This window comes from Macrobrachium rosenbergii, chromosome 18, assembly GCF_040412425.1.
Source record: "Macrobrachium rosenbergii isolate ZJJX-2024 chromosome 18, ASM4041242v1, whole genome shotgun sequence".
Taxonomy (NCBI): Eukaryota; Metazoa; Arthropoda; class Malacostraca; order Decapoda; family Palaemonidae; genus Macrobrachium; species Macrobrachium rosenbergii.
In genome coordinates this window covers 18,241,077-18,266,733 of record NC_089758.1, presented here as the reverse complement: position 1 = coordinate 18,266,733, position 25,657 = coordinate 18,241,077, and the positions used below count along the sequence as shown (strand labels likewise).

The following is a 25,657-nucleotide window of genomic DNA, read 5'->3' as shown; positions in this document are numbered from 1 at the left end:
ATAATGTGTAATGATAAATTCTTAGCAACATCAATTTTGCCCCACTTTCGTTCAATAGTTTGTAGGTGACATTGAGATAACAATAAGGCTACTTCATCTGCATTGTGCATAATGTATTCTTCCGAACAAGTATACATAAACATTTACTTAGCACCCTCCCTTTGACCTGGCCTCTGCATTTTTGAGTTGACACACCTATAATTCATCCAGGTAGAATGCTGGACTTAGGTTTTGTTGATATATCTGTACCTGATGTCAATAAGAACCAGTTTTAGTTATTTTTACTCAAGTAACATTGTTAGGACGTTAATTTCAATTGTCATGACCATTTTATCGATTAAAGTCCTGTTAATATGACTCTATTGTAGTTTCCCAGCCTTTGTCGAATAACATTTTGAGAACTTATTTTAGTCAACATATTTCTTCGGGGCTAAGTAATACTGGTGCGACTCATTTTAGTTCGGATACCTATTTTATATATTTTTTTAATTAATTCCTTTTCTTTGTTACTTTTCTCACATAGTTTATTCATTAACTCTCTAAGTCGTTTTCCTTACTCGGCTGCCGTCCTTATTGTGGCCTATGACTTGTAGCATTCTGCTTTTCCAACGAGGGTTGCAGCTTGAATAATAATAATAATAATAATAATAATAATAATAATAATAATAATAATAATAATAATAATAATAATAATAGCCTCTCTATTTAAGTAAAGCGAGGATGACTCATTTTTAGTTAGCAGATAGTTTTTGTTTTGGTTTTAGTGACAACAGGGCGTCCCTTTCATTCTCTCTCCCTCCTTTTCTTCTGAAAAACAAAATCATATTTAAATAATCCCCCTTCCGCCTGTAGCCCGTCTGTGGTTAGCAGCTGACCACGTAATATTCATAGTTTTCATTTTTTTTCGTCAATGTAGTTTCCTGTTCGTCTGATCAATCAACACTTTTCATTAGCAATTCGTCCTATTTGACTTTGTTCTCTTCTTCGTGTGAACTGTGTATCAGTTTTAGAAAATGCTGTATATCCTTGACCTATATATCATACGTAGTTTGCATTTCCAGTTCAAGTAGTTTACTTTTTCTTTGACCATTATGAACTATGTGACGATTTTTAGTAATCTCTCTTTCAAATTATTCCTTTTTATAGTTCGTAGTTGACAGAAGCACGGGCATCATCTCACTGGCCAACAATACGTTCAACAATATATGGGCCTTCGACTTCCGGGCCTTGGCTGTTGACGCCAGCGGCCACAAGACGTACGTTCCAGTCAGAGTAAACATCATGGGTAAGTAATACAATGAAATTAGCTCTGTTTAGTTCTCTTTACCTCTCTTTTGTGGCTCTTTGAATTAGATGTAAAAAAAAAAAGTCGTACTAATGGCGATGTGGATCAGTCAGAGATAGGGGCTATCTTTTGCTATTTTTGTTGTTTCAGTTGCCTTGTAATATATATATATATATATATATATATATATATATATATATATATATATATATATATATATATATATATATATGAGTTATCGTATTCATGTTTATGCAGCAAGCATATGTACAGTATGTGTATGTACATTCATCAGTATGTTTAAACATATAATAAACACGCACAAGGCAAGTGAAAACAAACGTAAAATGTTTTATATACGTGGTTTAGACACATATCCATAACATCTGATTCTCAAATACTGATCAGACGTTTTTGTAATCGAAAAATCGCATATACAGATCACTACTGTAAATATTTCTATTTTCTTGTGCATTTTGCAAATGCATTGGTTCTTCGCTTCAGAAAGCGAGAAAGCTTTCTCTTCTTGTAATTTTGGTATATGCTAATTTGAGGGCTTATTTTATTTTGCTGATTTGAGTATACATATATTCTTTTGATTTTATTTTGTTGATTTGAGTATACATATATTCTTTTTTCTTATTTATTTGAGTTTTTTGTAAGTTGTTGAAAGCAAGTACCATGAGGAGGGTAGACTTTTAAGTATTGCAAAGTTTATTGTATTTGTTGTTTTTTTTTTTATCAAAATTTGTATTGTATCTTTTTCAGTTGTAGATATCGAGGACACTCATTTTTTCTCTCATGCTTCATTTCTACTCTTGTAACTGTACACCAAATTCTTAGTCTGTCTGTTATATATAACTCCTGTGATATAAATGGGAATGTTTACTTTTCAGGGAAATACTGCTTGACTTATAAACCAAATAACTCCATAACATTTGTTTGAAAAATATTAAAGTTTCTATTTTCCCCCCATCAGCTAGCAGACCTATGTTTGGTAAGCTACTAGTAGCTAATTTTGAAATGAATACATGCATATATCCTGAAATATGATACTCATGACTCTTTTGATGGAAATATATGATGAAAACTTAAACTCTAAATCAAGTAGAGAAATGACAGATCATACAAAAAGAGATTTTGTACTTCAAAAATTAAAGTTGTAAACTAGCGCATTCTAGTAGGTATGTAAGAATCACAGTGTGAATACAGAATACATTGTCGTAGAATGTGTGAATTTTATCTACATTATAATATTTTCACTTAAATATTTAAAGTTATGATACGAACATTTTTCTGAGGTGGAAATAGTGAGAAGACTAATCTACGTAAAGTAAAATTTGCATGTTGAAAGAGGTGATTTTTTTTAATGAGTTTATTGGCCATTCCAGTCGAACATAATTTACAAGAAAGAGGTAATTCACTCCTATTAGGTTAATCTCATGGTAAACGAACAATTAAAGCTTGGTAACAGAAAGACTGCTCTGTGGTAAGAAGATAAATGTATGTGTTAGCCAGACTATTAGTCAGGTTCAAGCTACTCTTTAAAAACTAGAGTTTTTGTAAAGGTAAGATAATTCCTTTGGCATCAGTTCAACAAAGTTAGTGCAACTATCATTTCAGAAAGAGTAATTCATTCGTTATTCTTTTCTGATATTGAATCCAGATACAAAAACAATTGTATTAGATAAAGAATTTGGTGAGAGAGAGAGAGAGTTTTCGGTGGGTATTCTTGGTATGAATCTCCACGGGAGTTGTGTGAAACCTCGAGTCATATGTTGGAAAAACGTTTAGAGCTCTAGGTAGATGTGGAACTCATGTTTCAATATTTTTGTATTTAACCTCGTGGAATTAACCGAAGTCGATTTTACAGAAAACAATTGCAGAGAATCTTTTCAAAAATATTTAAAAAAGAATACAAAATCTCTTTTTTGCAAGATGTGTTGTTCCTCTGACTGAATGAAGTTAAAAGCTTGAAAAAACAAAAGATAATAATGATGGCTTTTGCACTCTGGGCCCCCCCTCTAACACCACAGCCCGTCTGGTCTGGGCAGAAAGTGGTAAGCAATCAAAAACTTTAATCAAAGATATGCCGATTTGTGCATGGAACATCGTATCCATCAATATTAACATTAGATGTATCCAATATTCTGTGTTGTGCTTTGTTAAATGTGTTGATATGTTTTTAATTGGCATGATGATGAATGTTTTCTCTAATTTTCATCATGAATTCAGTTGTTATGATCCAAGATTACCGAATGCCTCTTGACCTTTTAATCAGCATGCTTTACTAACACTTGCGTTTATATTTTAGTTTATTCATAACGTGTCATTAAAATGGTTTCTTTTTATTATACTTGTGAGTGTGTGTGGATGGAAAACCCTGGTTCATATATCAGTAGTGGGTGAATGGAAGTGTAGACCCAGAGATGTGTCCAAGATATTAATTTTGTGAATGCTTGTAGACTGAGGGAAGAAGAGAAGATGCTAAAGTTGTGAAATCAAAGAATTTTAACAGAAGCAGTTTCGTATGTTTGAAATAATTGCTGAGCCGTGTCAGCTTTATTAAAAGGAAGTGTCTTGTGTGTGGAAACTTCTGCTTAGGGTATGTGAAGTAAGGGGGCTTTAAAGGATAAGAATTGCTCAAGCAGTGATTTGATGAAAATGTCATCATAGGTTAAGAGATAACTCAAGGTGTTTTGAGGTGGTTTGATTATGTGTGGTGAATGGGAGAGCTGTAATTAGCGAAAAGACTTCACGAACACGGGCGTGTCAAGGGCATAGGCTAATGTCGCATTGTGCCTGATTGGGAAGTGAACCCAGTTATAGTTTTAGTAAAGACATGCCCAGTAAATTGTGGAGAGACTTATGAAACGTATAGTTAACAGCAAATTATATACATGCCCCCTAGGGCGCAAGAAGCCAGACCTACAACATCCTTTGGGACAAGTCCCCGGTGAGACATTCAGGTTTCAACGAACGAATGAATATCTAAGATTTCTTTTCTTTTTCCATTTTGTAACGAAATGTCACACAATTATCCACACAGCGTATGTAGTAAGAATAAGAGATCACCTAGAATGCTTGCCAAAGTAGAAGCTTTTTACTTTCCGTAGTTTTTGATACTTGCACGATTCTTAGTCTCTTGTGGCACAAGCATAGTAGTGTTTAGTAATCGTCATTGCACTTTCCCTGAACTTGTAGTGAAATACCTATACTTTAGTCGCGAGTTTTATATTTTGTAAGTTTATTCGGAGGAGGGTATTAGTGAACGAACACTTAATTTTCATTTTTTGATACTTCTTCAATTCGAGGTATTGTGATTATTTTTCTGTAGAACCTGGGTTGTTTCATAAATTTAATAAGGCATAATAGTAATATTTCATGAACTGTTACATGCAATTTGGAACAAATTCAACGTGACTAGGAGTCTCTCTAGCACAGGTAGTAATGCATGATGTTTACTTGAATAGAATATACACTATAACACGTGTGAATACACACATACACACACAAGCATATATATATATATATATATATATATATATATATATATATATATATATATATATGTGTGTGTGTGTGTGTGTGTGTGTGTGTGTGTGTGTGTGAAAAAACTCTTGAGAAGAAATCTAAATTTTTAAGTATATTGTTTTTTATTGTAGGATTTTCTTTTCATGTTTAGTGATTCGTTTGTATACACATTTATCATAGTCACTCTATATTCATGTATGGATATATTGTATCTGTGTATATAGCATCTAAATACAGTGTGCATGTTTGTGAATATGCATAAGAAACCTTATTATAATAGTGCAATTAGCGATCAATAATTTTGGATAGGCGGATTCAATAATCATTCTTGCTTTTTTCATATTTTCATCGTTTGCTAAATAAGCTGGAAAAAAATTATGGATATCCAATAACACTAACATTTTGATAATTCACCATTTACTTATTTAGTGTAGATATATGTAACATAAACTGAATGCTAATGAGTCCTTGTCCATTCATTTACTTTGTAAATATTTGTCTGTCATGCAGGTCATAAGATAATATAAAAATGGGAAAATTTGCCGGTCCTAAAAATGTAAGCAGGAAAATACTTGATGTGATTAAAGATACACATGCAACCTGCCCTTTGTTATTACCCTCCATTTATCTCATTACAGACGAAAATACGCACACGCCAAACTTCCCCGACTGCGCTCATTACGATGGAGTCCAGGTGGCTGAGGAAGAACGCCCTGGGAAATCTGTAATCGTGGTGAGTATGAAGCTTTAGAGGGGAGTAACGTTGTCCCATTTAAAAAAAAAAAAAAAAAAAAAAAAAAAAAATTATATATATATATATATATATATATATATATATATATATATATATATATATATATATATATATATATATATATATTATATACATATCTATTACTGTTATATATATATATACATATATATATTACTGTATTCAGAAGCAGTTCTCGAATGAATTTCTTGCCGTATTGCCTCTCAATAACATTACATTTTATGAAATTCGATTTTCATTTTTAAAAATAAAGCAGCAAAAAATGTTTTTGCGACGTTGTTATGAGTATGGCAACTAAGTTCGTGTTACCTTCTAGTAAACATATTTTTATAACTCTGTAAATTAGTGTCGAATCCTACGTTTTATAATGTGGGTTCGAAGCCTACCACGGCAACAAATTTTTTCTTATTCTGTTCAGATTTCAATGTTTACAGAAGAGAAAAGGTATCTAAGAACATTTGGGATGCGCGGTATTGAAAGTGTGTTGCGAAGTCAGTATTTTCAATAATATATATATACACGTTTATATATATATATATATATATATATATATATATATATATATATATATATATATATATGTATGTATGTATGTATGTATGTTTTTGTCTTTTTTCTAGGTCGTGGCTTATGACGAAGATCATGGAGACAATGGCATTGTGAAATACTCACTTCTCCAGCACACAGACACCTTCGAGATAGAGACCAAAAGTGGTCAAGGATACGTCAAAACCACAAGAGTGAGTACCATGTTCACCTTTGGTATATTTAGTTTGAAAACTTGAGTTGTTCATGTTACCAGTAGTTAATAAGGAGTCTTAGGTTTAATTATTCATGGAATAATTGAAATTATTCAGTCTACACACTGATTATAGTACACAGATATTCTTAGGTAAAATATATTTCAATGGCTAGAAGGTGAGTACTTTCAGTAAACAGTATATTTTTACTCTTTTGCGGCAATCATAGGCTGGGTAATTTTCACTGAATGTTATTTTAGCATTCTTTTTATTGAGATTGAAATTCATTTACGAAGAATTTTACAATAAACTAAGCTTCTGTGACTTGCCGGGGCTTGAAAAAATTGAACGTATCTTCTTTGGTAACATAATTATTATCTAAATAATTCGAAGAGTCGTTTATCATTGGATGTTTGCTTTATATAGATGGCTAAGCTTGCTCGATGAAGTGCTGTAGAGAATTTACGTGGGCTGTTTTTTCTTCTATGTTTATGAAGTTTTGCATTTGAATTAAAATCCCGATGTAACCTCTGGGTTACAAAAAGAAAATTTGAAAGTCGGTATTGGAAACTTAAAACTCAACGGTTAGGATCATAATGTAAGTCAAAATTATGCCCATGTCACTTATTCCTTAACGTCATCGATATATATCCCAATAGATATACAAATTTTTTAAACCAAAAAATAAGGTAATCAGTTTCTGACGACGAAGTAGCTAAGTCATTAAATAACAGATATATTATATATATTAGAAATTATAATGTACTCTTGGAACACTAATAGGATTCATGATGCTAAAGAGTATACGTAAAATCTTAATTGATATTCTCTCTCTCTCTCTCTCTCTCTCTCTCTCTCTCTCTCTCTCTCTCTCTCTCTCTCTGCACAGACACTAGATCGCGATGACAAAGACAAGGATTTTTTCCTGACTGTCATAGCCAAAGACAGTGCTCCTGCGGACGCCGCCCTACAGGATTCTTGTTCCTTCCGTGTTATAGTGGCAGATATCAACGATAATGCCCCTATATTTGATCAACAGGTAAGTGGAGTGTCAGTGAGGTGTATTTTCGTTTCATTTACTTATTCCTTCTCCCCCCTTTATGAAACGTGACTGTTATTATTATTATTATTATTATTATTATTATTATTATTATTATTATTATTATTATTATTATTATTATTATCTATTTCATAATTTTTAAAATTATTATTCCAAGTATTCTGTGTTCTTAGTTAATTTAAAAAATGCAGTTTTAATTTTTTCTTTATTTTAGTAACTCCAAAATTATAATTGATATAATTTTATCGAATGTACCGCCTGAAAAGTATGATCTTAATGCACATATATTATATATATATATATATATATATATATATATATATATATATATATATATATATATATATATATATATATATATATATATATACATATATACATACACGTGTGTAAATGCACGTGTCTGTTTTTTTTATTATCTTAGAACCTTTTAAGTATGATCCCGTCTTTAATTTACAATATGAGATGTATGCTTTCTTCTGTTTTAGAATTCTTTAAGTATAATTTCTCCTGTACTTTAAAGCTTGAGAAGCAACGCCCCTTCGCTATGATCCTATGCCTATATCACAACCTGAAAAATACAATCCCTCTACTGTTTCAGAATCTGAAAAATATAACCCCTTCATTATTTCAGAACCTGAAAAATACAATCCCTCTACTGTTTCAGAACCGAAAAAATATAACCTCTTCATTATTTCAAACCTGAAAAATACAATCCCTCTGCTATTTCAGAACATGAAAAATATAACCCCTTCATTATTTCAGAACCTGAAAAATACAATCCCTCTACTATTTCAAAACCTAAAAAATACAATCCCTCTACTATTTAGAACCTGAAAAATACAATCCCTCTGCTGTTTCATAACCTGAAAAATACAATCCCTCTTCTATTTCAGAACCTGAAAACTACAATCCCTCTACTATTTTAGAACCTGAAAAATACAACCCCTCTGCTATTGCAGAACCTGGAAAATACAATCCCTCTTCTACTTCAGAACCTGAAAAATACAATCCCTCTACTATTTCAGAATCTGAAAAATACAATCCCCCCTCTATTTCAGAATCTGAAAAATGCAATCCCTCTATTATTTTAGAACCTGAAAAATATAATTCCTGATTTAGTTGAGAACACAAAAAACACAATCCCTTCTCTCTTTTAGAAATACGAGCAGAACATCGCAACGGACCACCCCAAAAACAACCCGGTCCTTAGGGTCACGGCCACAGACTTGGACGACATGGACAACTCCGTCATCGAATACAGTCTGCAGGAGGCAGGTGGCACTCGGGGAGACCTCGATTACTTCAGCATCACTCCCAGTAATGGGATCATTACTCTTGTCAAGGACCTCAGCGCGGATATGGTAAGAATTTCACGTTTATAATATCCAAAAGCAGTAATTAATTGCAGATTTGAGCAGTTACAGAAAGACTGAATGAGAACGTTACAAATTATCAAATTGGAGCCAAAATCATGAAAGTAAATTTGTAGAGAGACTGAAATCAAAGTTATAGATTTTAAATGATGGGTTATTACACTAAAAAGATGAAATCGTAAGAATATCGAATGGGAAGTTTTTAATAATTCACTGAAATTGTAAAACTACAATAGTTAATGTATGGAATTAAGACTGTAATGAAATAGGAATTACAATTCACACTATACTGAAGATATAATTGCTAATGTTTCTTACATTTGGAAAAAGTAACATCTATGGCAGTGATTTTTCTATAACTTTAAATATTTTTTAAAATGAATATCAGATTCTGTAATAATGGAAATTTTTTTTATTTAATATTTCTTTGACATAGTTATTAATAAAAATTAATTTTAAAACGAAAGCTGGGACAGCCTTTTTTACGAGTTAATAAAAACATTTTATTCCATGTTTAATAAATAATGCTGGTATCTTTAGTTTGAACATAAATATTTGACTTTTTCTCCTCGTATTGAAATAACGCTTTAAATACGCTCATATATATATATATATATATATATATATATATATATATATATATATATATATATATATATATGTATCATGATCATTTCCTTCCTTATACGATTTCTTCGCTAACTGTATTAAAAGTTGCTTTAATACTGAACTTAATAAAGTTTGTGTTTATGTTCGAAAGATACCTCTCAGAGGTAATTTATAAGTAAAGAGCATACTGTAAAAGGTTTGCTATTTTACGAGAAATAGATTCTGATTAAATGAACAGATGGTCTCATTTTCCCGGCTCTTGTATTACTTGTTTAAGATTTTCTCTTCATATTAAAATATATAAATAGAGAATAATTTTTTCATGATATTTCGTAACTTTAGAAGAACTTAACTATATTTAATGTCTCTCTCTCTCTCTCTCTCTCTCTCTCTCTCTCTCTCTCTCTCTCTCTCTCTCTCTCTCTCTGTGCACCAAGCATGACTAAAATTAAGTGCATCTTTCCATCACTGACACTTACGAATGCCGATCCTTTGTCACGTGCAGGCAGGGAAGAAAACCTTCAAGCTGACTGCTAAAGCCACCGATAAAGGCGTCCCACCTTTGTCCTCCACATCAACCGTCCTCATCAACGTCGTCGAGTCCGGGAATCTTCCGCCTTCTATCATCAGCAAAACGCCCATTCAAGATAAGCTGTACGAAGACGCGACGGAAAACACCGACGTGGTTATCGTGTGCGCCAAGTGAGTGGCGTCTTTTGTTTTTATTTCAGGTTGTGAATGGATTTCCGTCGTGATTTTCTTTTTTTTCGTTTTGTTTTGTGAATGGTGAAGTACTGTGGATATGTTTCTGTTCGTACGATTCTCACGCTTTGAAGCAGTGTTATCACATGCTTGAGCAATTGCATTTATGAATGTGATGGTCTGTTTAGGGTTAGATAAGTGTGTATTGATTTATATGCAAACAGAGAGACACTTATTTCATTTACTGTCTTGTTTTCCATGCAGGCCCGCACGACCGCACACACACATACACATGCAAAAAACACACATGCACACATATATACACATACACACATACACATATATATACATGTATATGTGTGTTTGTGTGTGCGTATGTATGTTTGTAAATGCAACTACTTATACCCGTATGTTTTACAACTATTTCGTTTTTAAATAAACTGAATATAACCAGCAACATATCATGGGCTTTCGTTAACGTAAAATAAAATTTTTTCCCAACCGTGAATAGGTCCAACATAGAAGATAAACCCGAAGTCTACTTCTACTTAATCAACGGAAACACCAGGGACACTAACGAGGACGGAACCTTCGCTATCAGGTAAAGCTCCCTTTTTCTCTGTCTCGGTGTATATATATATATATATATATATATATATATATATATATATATATATATATATATATATATATATATATATATATATATATATTATAATGTTATATAATAGTTTGTATACAAACAATTATATAACATATATATATATATATATATATATATATATATATATATATATATATATATATATATATATATATATATATGAAATTTTTATCACACCGTGATTCATATACAATCATGAAGCTACATGGCGGAGGTGGGTCATTGCCGAGGCTAGTACATTTCCCCGCTCACGACGGGTAAAAAAAGTACAACATCTCGGCAAAAGACTTATACCTCTCTTGATGGCTCAATGGGTAACGTCCACTGGAGCCGGTGAATAGGTTTTCGTGTCACGGGTTCGTGTCCCGACGATACCAATTCATTTATCACTTATATAAATTCCCCTTCGGCGACAATTCTCCAACGGAGATATGCCGAGGTAGCGTGAATTCGATATTAAGCGACATTTGTAGTTTCATGATTATATATATATATATATATATATATATATATATATATATATATATATATACGAGTATATATATATATATATATATATATATATATATATATATATATATATATATATATATATATATATATATATAAATATATTCATGAAATGTATACCTCTCCCTTTTTCTGTCTCGGTGTATATATATATATATATATATATATATATATATATATATATATATATATATATATATATATATATATATATATATATGTAATGTTATATAATTGTTTGTATACAAACAGTTATGTAACATATAATATATATATATATATATATATATATATATATATATATATATATATATATATATATATATATATATTCATGAAATGTTTAGCTTAGGCATAATGAAAAATTAGATTTTATAAGAGGGACATTTTGTATAACGACAATAGATTAAAATTATTTGAACATGTCAACACCGTTGTAGCCGTTTTATTTGTATTATTATTTTGCTAATAATTATTAAGTGTTTGCAAAACTTGATGCTTTGCATAAATTACAATGAAAACGGAAACGCTCAGAAGGGAAAAATTTGCACGATATGAAATTGTAAAAATTGCATAACCTTAGTCAGACCCAGATCTGGCAGACAGTTTCATAAACAAATTTCTCTAATGCAAAATGCTCATCAAATGCTAATCATAAACTGGAAAATTACATTTCTCTTGATAAAATAAAAAATTTACGTCAAAGGAAAATCACTGTAAACCAAGGTATAATAAAAAAAAAAGTCGTGAACACAAAGATAAGAGAGGCATTCATGAATTGGCAGTCAGCGAGACATTGTAAGAAAGAAAACTTCATGAAGACATTTTATTTCATAATTGCTTGACTTTGTTGAGGTCATTAAGGGTAAAACATAAAAAGTAATGGGAACATAAAGATAAGAGAAACATTTGCAAATTGATAGTCGCTGACATAAATTCTTCGCAACGACTGTTTTTTTTTTTTTTTGTTGCAGATGAATAATAATAAGATATGGTGTAGAAGGTTTTGAATTTATGAGTGTAACTCATGGTTGTCCACATGACTTTCTGTAATTTACTGATTTCGGTGTTAATCAAGAAAAAAGCCGCAATGACAGTTATCGCAATAGTCCTAGTGTTATTCACATATCATTTAAGAAATGTTTTCCTATTTTCCGTGTCTTTTCTATCAGGAACCTCAATTCAGGTGACCCGCATTGCCCATCCGATAGCAGGGGAACCATGATTTACTTAGATCTCAGGAATCTGGATTACGAAGCCGTGACTGCCTATAAGCTCGTTCTTCAGGTTGCTGTAAGTATAAATAAAATTGTAATTAATCTTCACCATGGTGAAGCTTATTGCATTCTTTAGCGTATATTATTGATTATTAGCGTTATTACTGTATCCAGACTCTTTCTTCCAGTCTTCATATATATATATATATATATATATATATATATATATATATATATATATATATATATATTAAAAGAAGATTGGAAGAAAGTGTGTGAATAGAGTAATAACAACAGTAATATATACTAACGAATATATATATATATATATATATATATATATATATATATATATATATATATATATATATATATATATATATATATACATACATACATACATACATACATACATACATACATACATACGTGTGTGTATTTATTAATTTAGTTTTATAGTTATTCACTGTAAATCTATACATTTATTTATCCATTTATTCACTATAACTGTATTTGTCGTTTCACCACGCAGAACGACATGAACGCCCGCAAGAACGAGCAGATCATCGTGAACGTCACAGACGTGAACGATAATCCGCCGGTCCTCCAGCCCTTCGACGGCTCTGTCTTGGAAAATAATGACAAGACGCTCATCACCACAATCAAGGCTCTGGACAAGGATGTGTCGCCCGAGTTTAGAACGGTAGGAAAAGTTCGATCTATTTCCTTTTCTCTCGTGAAAATGGAGACGGGCTACTAACTTATTCTCTGAATTATTGTTTGCGCTGCCACGTCTCTCCGTGCTACGCTGCTTCCGTTATTCTTCGTAATTACTCGATCAGCTTTTATGTTTTATCGTTGCTTATTAAATAGCCTCTTCTCTCTTAATATTGTAGTGTTTCCTATCATCGATTCTTATCATTGCTTGTTGGAATATACAGTACATACAATTTTGGAATATACAATTTGCACTGGGACCTATGAGGTTGTTTAGCGCTGAAATGAAAATTGAAAGTAAAAAGGTTTGAAAAGTGTAACGTGAGGAAAACCTTTGCAGTTGCACCATGAAACAATTGTTAGGAGAGGATGGAAAGTCAGATGGAAGAAAGAGAATATGAAAGGAGGTACAGTAAAAGGAATGAAGGGGGGTTCCAGCTAGGAGCCGAAGGGACGCTGCAAAGAACGATAGGCAATGCCTACAGTGCACCGCACGTGAGGTGCACTGACGACACTACCCCCATTGCTTGTTAAATAGCCTCTTCTCTCTTCCAGTGTTTCCTATCATCGCTGATCATTGCTTGCTAAATAGCCTCTTCTCTCTTAATATTCTAGTGTTTCCTATCATCGATTCTATCCCCTTGCAATGGCTCATTGGATCGTCCAGTCTTCTGATCTCTCCTTTTCCTTTTATTTTTTCCAGCTGACTTACCAGATCGTAGACGACGCCTCCGAGAGTGTCAAAACCAAATTTGAACTTCGTAATAACGGCCAACTGTGGACAAAGGAAGCATTGGATAGAGAAACCGAAAACCAGTATCGCGTCCCAATCAACGTCACAGATGGACGTAAGTGTCTTAGTTTCTGAGAGAGAGAGAGAGAGAGAGAGAGAGAGAGAGAGAGAGAGAGAGAGAGAGAGAGAGAGAGAGAGAGAGGGTGTATATTTGTTCCAAGCAATAACTAAAAATAGGAGGAATGTTATAGAGCCTACATAAAATGGAAATTGAGGGAAAATATTGACGTCGTATACTTAAAATGTTTGAAATGCCATTTTACTTTTCTTTTTTACTTTATCCAAAAGTCACAATATGTTTTATGAGAATGTCGGCAATGTGTATTGTACCATTTATCGTCAATTATTTTTGCACAAAGATCAGACAGTAAATGAAGCAACAAAAATTGTAACACGCGCGAAGCTGAAATGATCTGAAATCTCTGTGATATATTCGAGTGTGTCAGTTTTCATCGCTCAAGCATAATGGAATAATATGTTATTGCCAGGAAATTAAATCTAATTAACTTCTTTAGTACGCAGATAAATAAATACGAAAGTCATCCATCAGACATCCTTTTATTTAATTCTGGGCAGTTCACTGGCGGTCCACGACGTACTGGATTACGGTTCAGGACGTGAACGACGTGGCCCCTCGGTTCAACCTTGACGAAGGCATCTACGAAGTGCGATTGCCGGAGAGCCGTGGTGTGGACAAACCCACGGGACTCGTTCTGTACGTGGACGACCCTGATGTTGGTAAGTTATCAAAATTTTACTTCTTATTCTCCTCCTCCTCCTCCTACCTTCTTCTTCTTCTTAGAAAAAATTTTATCAAAATATGTAAACAGATATACCATCAAAGTCATTTTAACAGAGACGATGAAACAATTTAATCAGTATGAAGGCAGCATACGAACATGTTTCTGAGATATTACATCCGATGGTTAAAAATCTAAAGAGCATACTTAATTTGAGTAAATGACCAAGTAAGAATGTATAATAGACATATATTTCTAAATATTCCGTAATCTTTTTCATTTCCCCTTTAGTGAACTACTTCGACTACCAGATCGTATCCGGAAACGAGGCAGGGAAATTCAAGATCGACTCCTTAACTGGAGACATAAAAGTCAACAAGGAACTAGATTATGACGAACCAAATAATGACAGAAATGTAAGTACAAGAAAATCAAATATTATTCTCATTTCTTCTTCTTCTTCTCACCACAATCCCTAGTCGCGGTCGTTGTTTTTAATGTGCCCCTTCTTAGTGTTTCTATCACTCATTCAATTGCTCATTTCATCATTTGTTTTTGATTAGGTGTCTTACATATATAATGTGTTAGCATGCACATAATTTTACTCTAGACATATAGATAGGTGTTTACCTCGATTTCCTTGTATTAGAACTCTTGTTCCCCTGCCTGTTTATGCAAAGTACACTTGTAAACGGTATCGGGTAATGCTGAAAGTCAAATTTATGGATAAGGAAGGAAATTATATTTGCATGTGTTACCATCCTAACATTAGCCATTCTCTTCCCTAAGAGACGTTTGCTATTTATTTATCTATGTATCGATTACCCGTGCATCTATATATATATATATATATATATATATATATATATATATATATATATATATATATATATATATATATATATATATATATATATATATATATATATATATATATATATATACATACATATATATATATATATATATATATATATATATATATATATATATATATATATATATATATATATATATATATATATATATATATATACATACACATATACACATACATATTATATATGTACTTCAAGTCTACAAATAAGACCTGTTATATAAGAACCATGCATGAAAATTAATCAACACAAAAACTTTGCTTCAAAAGTCTTAGTCTAAGATGCATTAAAGACTTTATCTAGGTCGGACAGGTACCTCAGCACCATGGGAGATGAAAATTTATATGTGCACCATAAAATGTTTACGAACTTTTCAGTGGTTTTTGCGGGCGACTTTATTAATTTTTTTTTATCAGAGAGCTACGAGAATATTAAATCCTTATGTAGAGGTTATAAAAGAATACCGTAGGTAAAAAGCACTAAATTGAAAGGTGGTCTTTAAGTATGGCTATAGGAGGAAGTTCAATATTCTTTATTTATGGCCTCTTCGACATTACTCGCATATTATTACTACGAAAAAATTTAATATTGGTTGGCAAAGATGGTTCTAATTCACGGATGCTATAGAGCTTGGGCAAAGCGATTTTCAATGGAGAGAGAGAGAGAGAGAGAGAGAGAGAGAGAGAGAGAGAGAGAGAGAGAGAGAGAGAGAGAGAGAGAGAGAGAAAGTATATTGTTAATGAATGTGTGGGCTATCCCATACAACTAATTAAGTAAATTCCGAGGACATAGAAAATGACATATACAAATGAGACTGAAAATTGCAGAGATAGAATTTTCCCTCCAAAAAATTACTTTACTTTTTTTATTTGATTAATGACAATCTTCTGGGGTAAATCAGCCGTGGAATAGCGGAAAAATTGAATTATGAATGGTTCATAGTAGGATGCATAATTTCGTTGTCCTAAGATAAACTGCAGTTTGGAATTAGTGTTTCACAAGCCTGCGGACGCACATAATTTTTTTTTTCTCTCTCTCTCTCTCTCTCTCTCTCTCTCTCTCTCTCTCGACTGTGATCTACCATAGTCAGGTCATGATACATTGTTTAGGTAAGAACCACAACTGGATTTCATGAAAGACGCCAATGAAGCCAGTTCTCCAGTGCGAATCCGAAGTCCTTTCCTCTCGCTAAAGAGCCCAGTTTCTTAACCACTAATGAATGGCATATCTGAAAAGCAGTAGCGTTTGCAGAAGAGTGAAAGCTTTTAAGAAAGATATTAATCCTGAGAATTGCCACAAGTTTCCTTTCGTAACGCCTATGTATAAAGGAGAAAGTACTTTATTCAGTGAAAAGACGTAAAATAACATTAAATTTCCAATTGTCTTATTGCAGTTCACCATGAAAATCCGCCTTAGCGACGGGGCGAACTTCCCGGCCGAGATAGACGTGGTGATCTCCGTCGAGAACGAGAATGACCTGCAGCCGAAGTTCCTCCAGCCCAACTACACCTTCAGCGTCAAGGAGAACGAACCGTGCGACTTCTACTTTGGGGATGTGAGTATAAAGATATAGGGTGAAGGTTTAGCAACTTTCGTTAAGCAGAATCCTATCGTCTTAAGGTGTTTGTAGTATATTTATTCAGCATGCAGCCTCGTCTAGTTTTACAAGAGCGGATGAAATCTATTGTAACTTCCTCCATCGCTAGTTATCTTGTATTAGTAAAATAACCCTTTTTGTTTTCATTCATTATGTGATAATTTCCTATCCAGTTAAAAATATTGCTTTAAGCAAATGTAATTCTCTAAATTTTATAATTCTTCCCTTTGTTTATGGCCAAGAATTCGGCAAAATGGCGCCTGTAATAAATAAAATTATCTTCGCTTTATCACCCCTTATATAGCATCTTACTTGAAATGAAATTAAGTCATATGACATAAAAGGGTTCTTTCTTACAAGGACGCGGCTATTTTGTAAGTAACTGAACGATTTCTATATTAGAAAATCGATTTCTCTTCAAACATATTTAAGGGGATGATCCTAAAATTCGTTTGATGTAACATAGCACAAAAACCATTCCCCTTCTCCCATCCCTATCGCCAATAAAAATAAATAAAATAGAATTGGTTACTTGCTGCATAAAATTCTGTTTTGCAATGGAGATAATAGAATTATTGCTCTGACAGAAGCAACAAAGGCAATGTTTTAATTTCTGTGGTGTGAGCATTTAACGAATTTTTACTTTTATTTTTTTCGACGATGGAACTACAGCAGGTATATGCATGATTTATATAGTTTATATTTATCTATGTAGTATAGTTTGATATTTCTGTACACGTTTTAACCCTCACGTATTAGATTTGTTTGCATAAATTCTACTCTATCTTGGGCTTCAATAACTCGACCTCAGTTTTAAACATTGCAGTAGAAATTTGATATCAAAGAATGAAGGAAAAAATATTTGCAGTTCGGAACATTCTAATAACTGTTAGACATTTTGTTAATGACGAATCTTAGTTAATTCGCTAAATGTCGCAAAGTGTAAAGATCAACCACTTGAATCCCACATGTTTGAAGTACTTTATACGTCTTGGTTGACTGGACAGAGTCCAAGGGTTACATAAGGCTTCTTATCTTATTCAACACCTTACCACAGTTACGAGTCTCCCTATGGCAAAGGCCCGTGCTAATACAATACCAGTTTAATCTAACCATAAGAGCAAGAAAGTATTATATAGAACCCGTGCTGATTAGGTCATTCGAAAGGGAAACCATGTGAAAGACATGGTATTGTGGATGTACTCCATAATAGAAAGCGGGACACCTTTTATCATTCATCTCTGGAATTCCATTGTGTAGCTTATAATACCAAGGTGATGCCTATTCTAAATATCATCAGTTCGTAATTAATGATATACTGAAAGTCTAACGATTTTCTTCTGACTTTTACAAACATTGAGTTTCTTGAAGATGGAAAGCAGTTTACTAATGTTTGACCATTTTGTCATGTTAACAGAGAGAAATATGAATAATCTGTTTCTGAGCCAGTATAGGGATTAACTGTTATGAACAATCACTTGTTAATGTGTCATAAATTCTGACACTTCTCAGGTATCAGCAATTGACCCTGATTTACCTGCGGACCAAAACCAGAGGATATTCTACTACCTCTTCGACCCTGATCGGAATAACTTCACTATTGGGGAAAAAACGGGCCAGCTCAAAACGAAAGGGGTAAGTGTAATTATAGATTCATGATATATAGATTATTTTACAAATGACATTATTGAATCTGAAATTTCTGTATGGTGCATAACAGTTCATATTATTGTGGAATTTCCGTTCAATATATATAATATAATATATATATATATATATATATATATATATATATATATATATATATATATATATATATATATATATATATATATATATATATATATACTGTATATGTATGTACATGTATGTATGCATGTATATATTTATAATATATATATATTTTGCTTATAAATGAAAGTGTACTGAAATAATCATTCATGCAACGAAACCGTCAGTGTCTTGACCGCGAAGCAGCCACTCGAGGCGTGATGACTTTCTACCCGAGAGCTATGGACGATGACGGAAAAGGGCATGACGCTGAGCCTGCCACAGTCTACCTCACTATCATCGATGAAAATGACAATCATCCCTATATTCAGAGTCCGGTGAGTAGAGATATTTGCGCAGAATCAAAGTCTATGTCTTTTGTCTTTGAAATCTGCGGCTTAATAAAAAAATATAGCATTCTTATTTTGAGTTTTTATTCAGTAACAGAAATTTCATCCTTACTTTACCTGGCTACACACAAATATTGAAGAGATATCCCCGTGTATTGCAACATTTTTCAGTAATAGAAATGTCATCCCTATAATGCAAAACAGATGTCCTACTTCCCCTGATGAATTTCACTATTTATCGTATTCATAAACACTAAATATTTTCCCTAGCCATACTACTCCAGAAATGAACATGTAAATGCCTCATACAAATCCAATATTAACTAGTAATTGAATTCATCTGAAATCATCAGTAAAAACCAAACTTCGTTCATCATTCATTTTTAAATTCATCGAACCACACTACTCTTTCCCGAACAACTAAACGACTGCTCATAACAAGCGAGCTATCTAATGAAAAAAAAAAAAGGCAGGATCACCAACAAAAACTGAAATGTTTTTTCTTTCTTTGGCGTCTTAAGGACCAAAGCTACGCCAAGATCATGGAGAACATGCCCCCAGAGAATGTGAAGCCGATTGCCATTCAGCTGGACGACGCCGACAGCGAGGAGAACGGATGTCCCTGCACGCTGGAGTTCGCCAGCTTCACCAGCCCCGACATCATGCAGAAGTTCTCCGTGTCGCTCGTGGATGAGTGAGTATTTCGACGAGAGACTTGTTTGGTTCTAAAACGGATTTCTCTAATTGTGTGTAATGTATGGTAGTGTTTGTATGATGCAGTGCACATAGTGTGTAATGTGGTATGTGTTTCATTTGAATAGTCGGTTTTTATAAAACGTAGCATTCGTTATATAGCTGAGGACCTTTCTTAAGAGACTCGCTTTTAGTTCAGTGTCACACTGCTGTATTTTGCTGAAGATTTTTAATAAAACTGTGCACAATAAGTATATACTACATGATACATAAGTTCACACTAATACGCAATAATACCTAATACATATTTATAAAATGTTCTGTATTATACATAACGAAAGGCCCCGTTTTACAAATGAGCTTGATTTTAAAACAGATGGCCTGATATATGTACTGTGTAAAAAACATAAAAATGTATGTTATGTATATATAATATATCTGTATACACACACACACACACACACACACACACACACACACACACACACACACACACACACACACATATATATATATAAAATTTTCCACAATATACATAATTTATGGCCCAAGTTTTAGAGTCTCGAATTAGGTGTTACAGTATTTGGCAAAAAGGCAAAAATACATGTGTCATGCAATGGTAACTAGTTTTCTTAATATATCGCTGTAGTCTTGCCTTCTAGAGATTCATTTTTAAAACACAAGTCTGCAGTTATGCACTATGACCCTACGCTGTGTATATTTCAGGTATTATTATTTAGAATTGTATGTCCACACTCACAAAAACTGACAAACACATATATATATGTGTGTGCGTATGTTTGAGTGTCTATGTGTGTGGACATATATATTTTAAATAATAATCTCTGAAATATACACAATGTAGGGTCATAGTGCATAACTGCAGAATTGTTAAAAAAAAAATCTCTAGAAGGCAATACTACAGCGATGTATTAAGAAAACTAGTTATAAATGTATGGCACACATATTTTTTCCTTTTTTCAAAATACCGTAATACCTAATTTTAGTATGTGTATGTATATATATATATATATATATATATATATATATATATATATATATATATATATATATATATATATATATATATATATATATATATATATATATATATATATATATATATATATATTTATATATATATATATATATATATATATATATATATATATATATATATATATTTGTAATTGTATTATAAGACGAAAATTCCACAGTCATTCATGTAGCAGAAACGTTCGCAAAGTCCATTTATAATATGTTACTTAACTGTGGGCTTCTAAATATTATTAACGTTTTATTCATGCACTTGTAGCCTATGTGTGTGACTTTGTAATTGTCACTGTTGTAGGACTTTGCATGGCTAGATTGTATTTATTTTATTTTGTAGTTTAGCCTTTTGTGTGTAACACATAATACTTCTCATTTTTAAATGGTGACTTTTAGTTTTATGTACTACAAACAGATTATCATGTGTAGAAGGTTAGCATGAGTGTGGTCTAATTTTTTTGTAATCTTTTATCTTATGGTAAATATCTTTGTTATTTTCGATGCAATTTGAGTTGTGGTTATTTAGTTCTTATATCACTTAAATTATTCAGTTACTTTTATCTGTTATGCTAAATGTTATGAAGCCTCTTCTGTACATCTGTTTTTGTTTTTGGAAAAGGATAAATCTTGATAAATGACAAGAAGAAACAGTTGCAAATGTTGTTGTTGAAAAAATGGAATACAAAACACATTTGTCATCCTTGTTACCTTCATGTTTTTTCTCCTGCCACTGGATTTTCCTTTTCTGTCTCTTAACTTTTTCATCGAAATTCAGTCGCTTAGTTATATACATGCATACATGAAATTTGTTTGTATAGGCAGGATTGACGAGGAATATTGAGAATAGATCTGACGTAGAAACAAACGTTGCGTATTGGTGGTCGAATGGCATATGTTCCCATAAATCATCGTTAACTGGAAAAAAGTGAAGAGAAGTTACAAAGTCTTCTCCAAAATTTCGAAGATTTCTAATAAGAAAGAGTCCGAAGTTGAAGTTAATAAGGTTACTGTTATGAAAGTAATTGGAAACAATAAGAATACTTATTAAATGTTAGTAAGGATGATTTATTGATAAAAGACACTGGGGTTATATGGTTATTTGCGAGGACTAATCACTGATGATGGTAGGATGATAAAAGAAGCGAGCTGTAAATTGAGATAGACCAGGAAGACAGCGGGAGTCCTTGAAATTTCCTGAATTCTATAGAGGGACAAAAACATCAGAAATTTTGACAAAACTTAAGTACAAAGATTAACATACGAAGTCATGTTTATAGATGGTTTAATCATTTACCTCTAATATATCTAGGAAACAGGAAATGATGAAAATAAGGAAGGAAGGCCTTCGAAGTTTGATGCAAAAGATATACATATACGAGGAGTTGACATGAGACTCTTAATATGAAGGAAGCTTAAGTACACACAAGATACCAGTAAATGCAGTAGAATATGTAAAGGTTTATATGTTTAGAAGCCTTCTGTGTAGGTTTATAAATTGGCTGCGAGTTAAGGTATGTTTTGTCGAAGGAGAGGGAGGGATGACTAGTATGAGGATGTCTTGGACAGAACAACCTATTTTCTCTTCATAAGCCTCGTCATTTAATGTAAAACGCTTTACACGGAGTAAATACATATCATTCTTTATGAGGACACATGTTTATCATGTAATTATCAAGGAACGACAATTTGCTTATTCACAAGCTTGCCCTCCAAAGGAAATGACTTTGCACAGCCTCGAATAACAGTAGTCAGCACATATACTTTGGAAATGACAGTAAATATCCAAAGCCTATATCATTGCAACCAACGGAGGTTGATGAGTAAGAGCTTCGGCCAATCACAGTAAGATTTAATGATATCTACCGTGGATATTTACCGTCAGCTATAACAAAAATCTATAATTGTAATCTTCACTCTTAAAATATTATCTCTCACTCAAAATAAAGTAGTAGTTATAGTCTGCACACATTCAGGAAATCCTTCACAAAATAGTGCATGTCTGTTTCAACCTTTTGTACCTTTGGTCACTGTCACGTCTCTGTTTTTGTAGGAAGCGAAGATATCGGCCTTTCGTAGCGAGGTAAGTTTGCCACTCTAAGAACTCAAAACAATTAACATTTCAGACGCTTACTACCGCATGTTTACAAATACGTATTTAACCATTTTCACAAAAGCATGCATACTCACCCTTTCTATATGTATGTATAAATAGTTATGTATATATATATATATATATATATATATATATATATATATATATATATATATATATATATATATATATATATATATATATATATATATATTTGTACGTACAGCATGAACACTCAAGAATATTTTTTTTTTTTTGGCGTAATGCTCTTAGTACATCAGTAACTGCCCTACATCATGAAGTTTTACGTGTGCATGTTTACAGGTATGCATGCATCCCAGCTTACAGGGTTAATAAGTAATCAAGTGATAACCCTCATTGAATGAGGCTAAGAACGACACCAACTGGATGTTTATTTTCATTACACCATTCAGTTTCATTAATGAACTTTATTTCTAACTTCCATAAGACTTTTATGATAAAACGCTATAACTTCTTTTTCGTGCGTGTATTTTTTAGGGCGGGATAGTTGTAACTTTTCTTGTTAAAATAGAAAGGCAATTAGGTATTACGAAAACTTTGATGTTCTTTTGGCAGACCCTGATTAAATTACGCTCACTCTCTCCCTCACACACTTTCTTCTCTCTGTCTGACAAACCGTCTTAGACACGACACTATTCTTTTAATGCATATACATATATATATATATATATATATATATATATATATATATATATATATATATATATATATATATATATGATAGTTATGCTGGAGATGCGTTACGTTTTTCAGTAAGATAAAGATTATATTTTTTCTTTATATTTGTTGCCTGCGTCTTTCATTCATGTAGCGAGCATAAATATTTTCACTTAGTAATTTCTGGGGTGATGAACGCTAAGTTACTGAATTTTTTGTTATAGGATCTAACATCTTTCAGACAATCTTATCCCCATTTTCCCTTTTTTTTTTATTATTATTATTATTATTATTATTATTATTATTATTATTATTATTATTATTATTATTATTATTATTATTATATTGGAGTATGTTATCAGAAAGGTACATACAAACATACTCTCGTAGATTATGTAAACCATTAAGTTGATGAAGCTCTATATTAAAACTGTCGATATATATTCTCAAGTAAAATAAACATGTATTACAAATGCTTCTAAGAACAAATTAAAACTTTTCATGGCGAGTTTCAGGTCATTAAGCAACTTTTACACGAAGAAAGAGTCGTTCAATCAAATAGAATAGAACGCGAAATTCAGCCCAGGTAAATTTCCCATTAAGAAGGGACAGTTCAATCACGTCCACAGGTGAATTTCGACGGAATTCGGAAGCGAAAAGACCTCGACAAATCTTGATTAATATGTCACGTTGATTTCCGCGGACTTCGACGGACTTGGCACAAAAGGCCATTCACTCGGTGGTTCAAGGAATGAAATGGGTTTTCAATAAACTTTTTTTTTCCATGGTGATGTCTAACGTTGCCGCGAGCTTTCCAGCTTCAATCGGGGCACCCCTTATAATGAATTATCATAGTTTTGAGTCACGAAGGCGATATATCTTATTCATACAGTGTAAATATATTTTACACATTTTCTCTTAACATGTGTCATGGACTCGAACAGTGGAAGAGGAATAGTACGAATATAGACTGACTGCCTCTTTCAAATGAGAGTGAGAACGTGCACTAGAGTATTTCGTATTTGTATCCCAACAGGAGACGCTGTTCCATATGAGTAAAAATCCCATTTACATCCAAATTTACATTTACATTTCTCCGGCAGCTTATACGTAGCAGTGTTTCGCAAAACGCAAAGAGAAATCACCTGATTTCCAATCAGTAGCCTTATAGCAGTGTTAGGAATTATGTCTGTTTTCCAAGAACAGAACATGGAAATGCATGTTCACGTTTGCCAATATCCTGTTGCTCTGCATTATATTGTAATGGTGTGAAATTATAATAATACGGGACGGAATTCGAGGCCATTCACACAAAGCGATCAATATTGTTGATAGGAACATGTAAATGTTATTTATTCAGTGGGCATGAGATGCAAAAGAAAAAGTTACCATTTTTATAGTGTATTAATCTTACTTACCTACATATGCATTTGTATCTCTTTTAAAAATCTAACCTGAGCATGAAGAATCCATTTTGCTCTGTCTTTGGATTTCCATACCGAATTGGTATGGTCAGTCCCTGATTGATATAGTGGCATAATAATGAACTAGGCTTTATGAAGGAAATGAACCCATGATTTCTATATCATCTGAGTTTGATAGATAGATACATACATACATAGATAGGTAGATAGATAGATAGGATATATCTGGCCAGGTGCTAAAATCCAAATAATTCTCCAAATTCATAAATTAAAATGATCTCATCAAAATAGTACCTTTTCCTCTTTTCAAATAAAATTGCCTCGTAATGAGGCTATTTATAATGCAACAAGGAAAAAATATATTTTTCATAAAACTAATTACATT

The 25,657-nt window shown here is 32.5% G+C and overlaps 1 protein-coding gene across 6 annotated transcripts in view; it reads left to right on the top strand.

The window, feature by feature from the left end:
* The window catches only part of LOC136848167 (DE-cadherin-like), a 420,074-nt gene that overhangs the window by 343,980 nt on the left and 50,437 nt on the right, over positions 1–25,657 (top strand). For 4 of the 6 annotated variants that reach the window (XM_067120454.1, XM_067120453.1, XM_067120451.1 and 1 more), the window contains exons 7-24: positions 1,147–1,285; positions 2,265–2,282; positions 3,322–3,345; positions 5,458–5,552; positions 6,212–6,331; positions 7,221–7,370; positions 8,552–8,755; positions 9,882–10,078; positions 10,590–10,679; positions 12,425–12,545; positions 13,002–13,172; positions 13,890–14,034; positions 14,556–14,717; positions 15,011–15,135; positions 16,991–17,152; positions 18,707–18,829; positions 19,153–19,302; positions 19,836–20,008. In XM_067120454.1, coding sequence (XP_066976555.1) covers positions 1,147–1,285; positions 2,265–2,282; positions 3,322–3,345; positions 5,458–5,552; positions 6,212–6,331; positions 7,221–7,370; positions 8,552–8,755; positions 9,882–10,078; positions 10,590–10,679; positions 12,425–12,545; positions 13,002–13,172; positions 13,890–14,034; positions 14,556–14,717; positions 15,011–15,135; positions 16,991–17,152; positions 18,707–18,829; positions 19,153–19,302; positions 19,836–20,008 — 2,369 coding nt within the window. The remainder of the gene's footprint in view (positions 1–1,146; positions 1,286–2,264; positions 2,283–3,321; positions 3,346–5,457; positions 5,553–6,211; positions 6,332–7,220; positions 7,371–8,551; positions 8,756–9,881; positions 10,079–10,589; positions 10,680–12,424; positions 12,546–13,001; positions 13,173–13,889; positions 14,035–14,555; positions 14,718–15,010; positions 15,136–16,990; positions 17,153–18,706; positions 18,830–19,152; positions 19,303–19,835; positions 20,009–25,657) is intronic. The other 2 variants (XM_067120452.1, XM_067120450.1) reach the window with 1 other exon arrangement.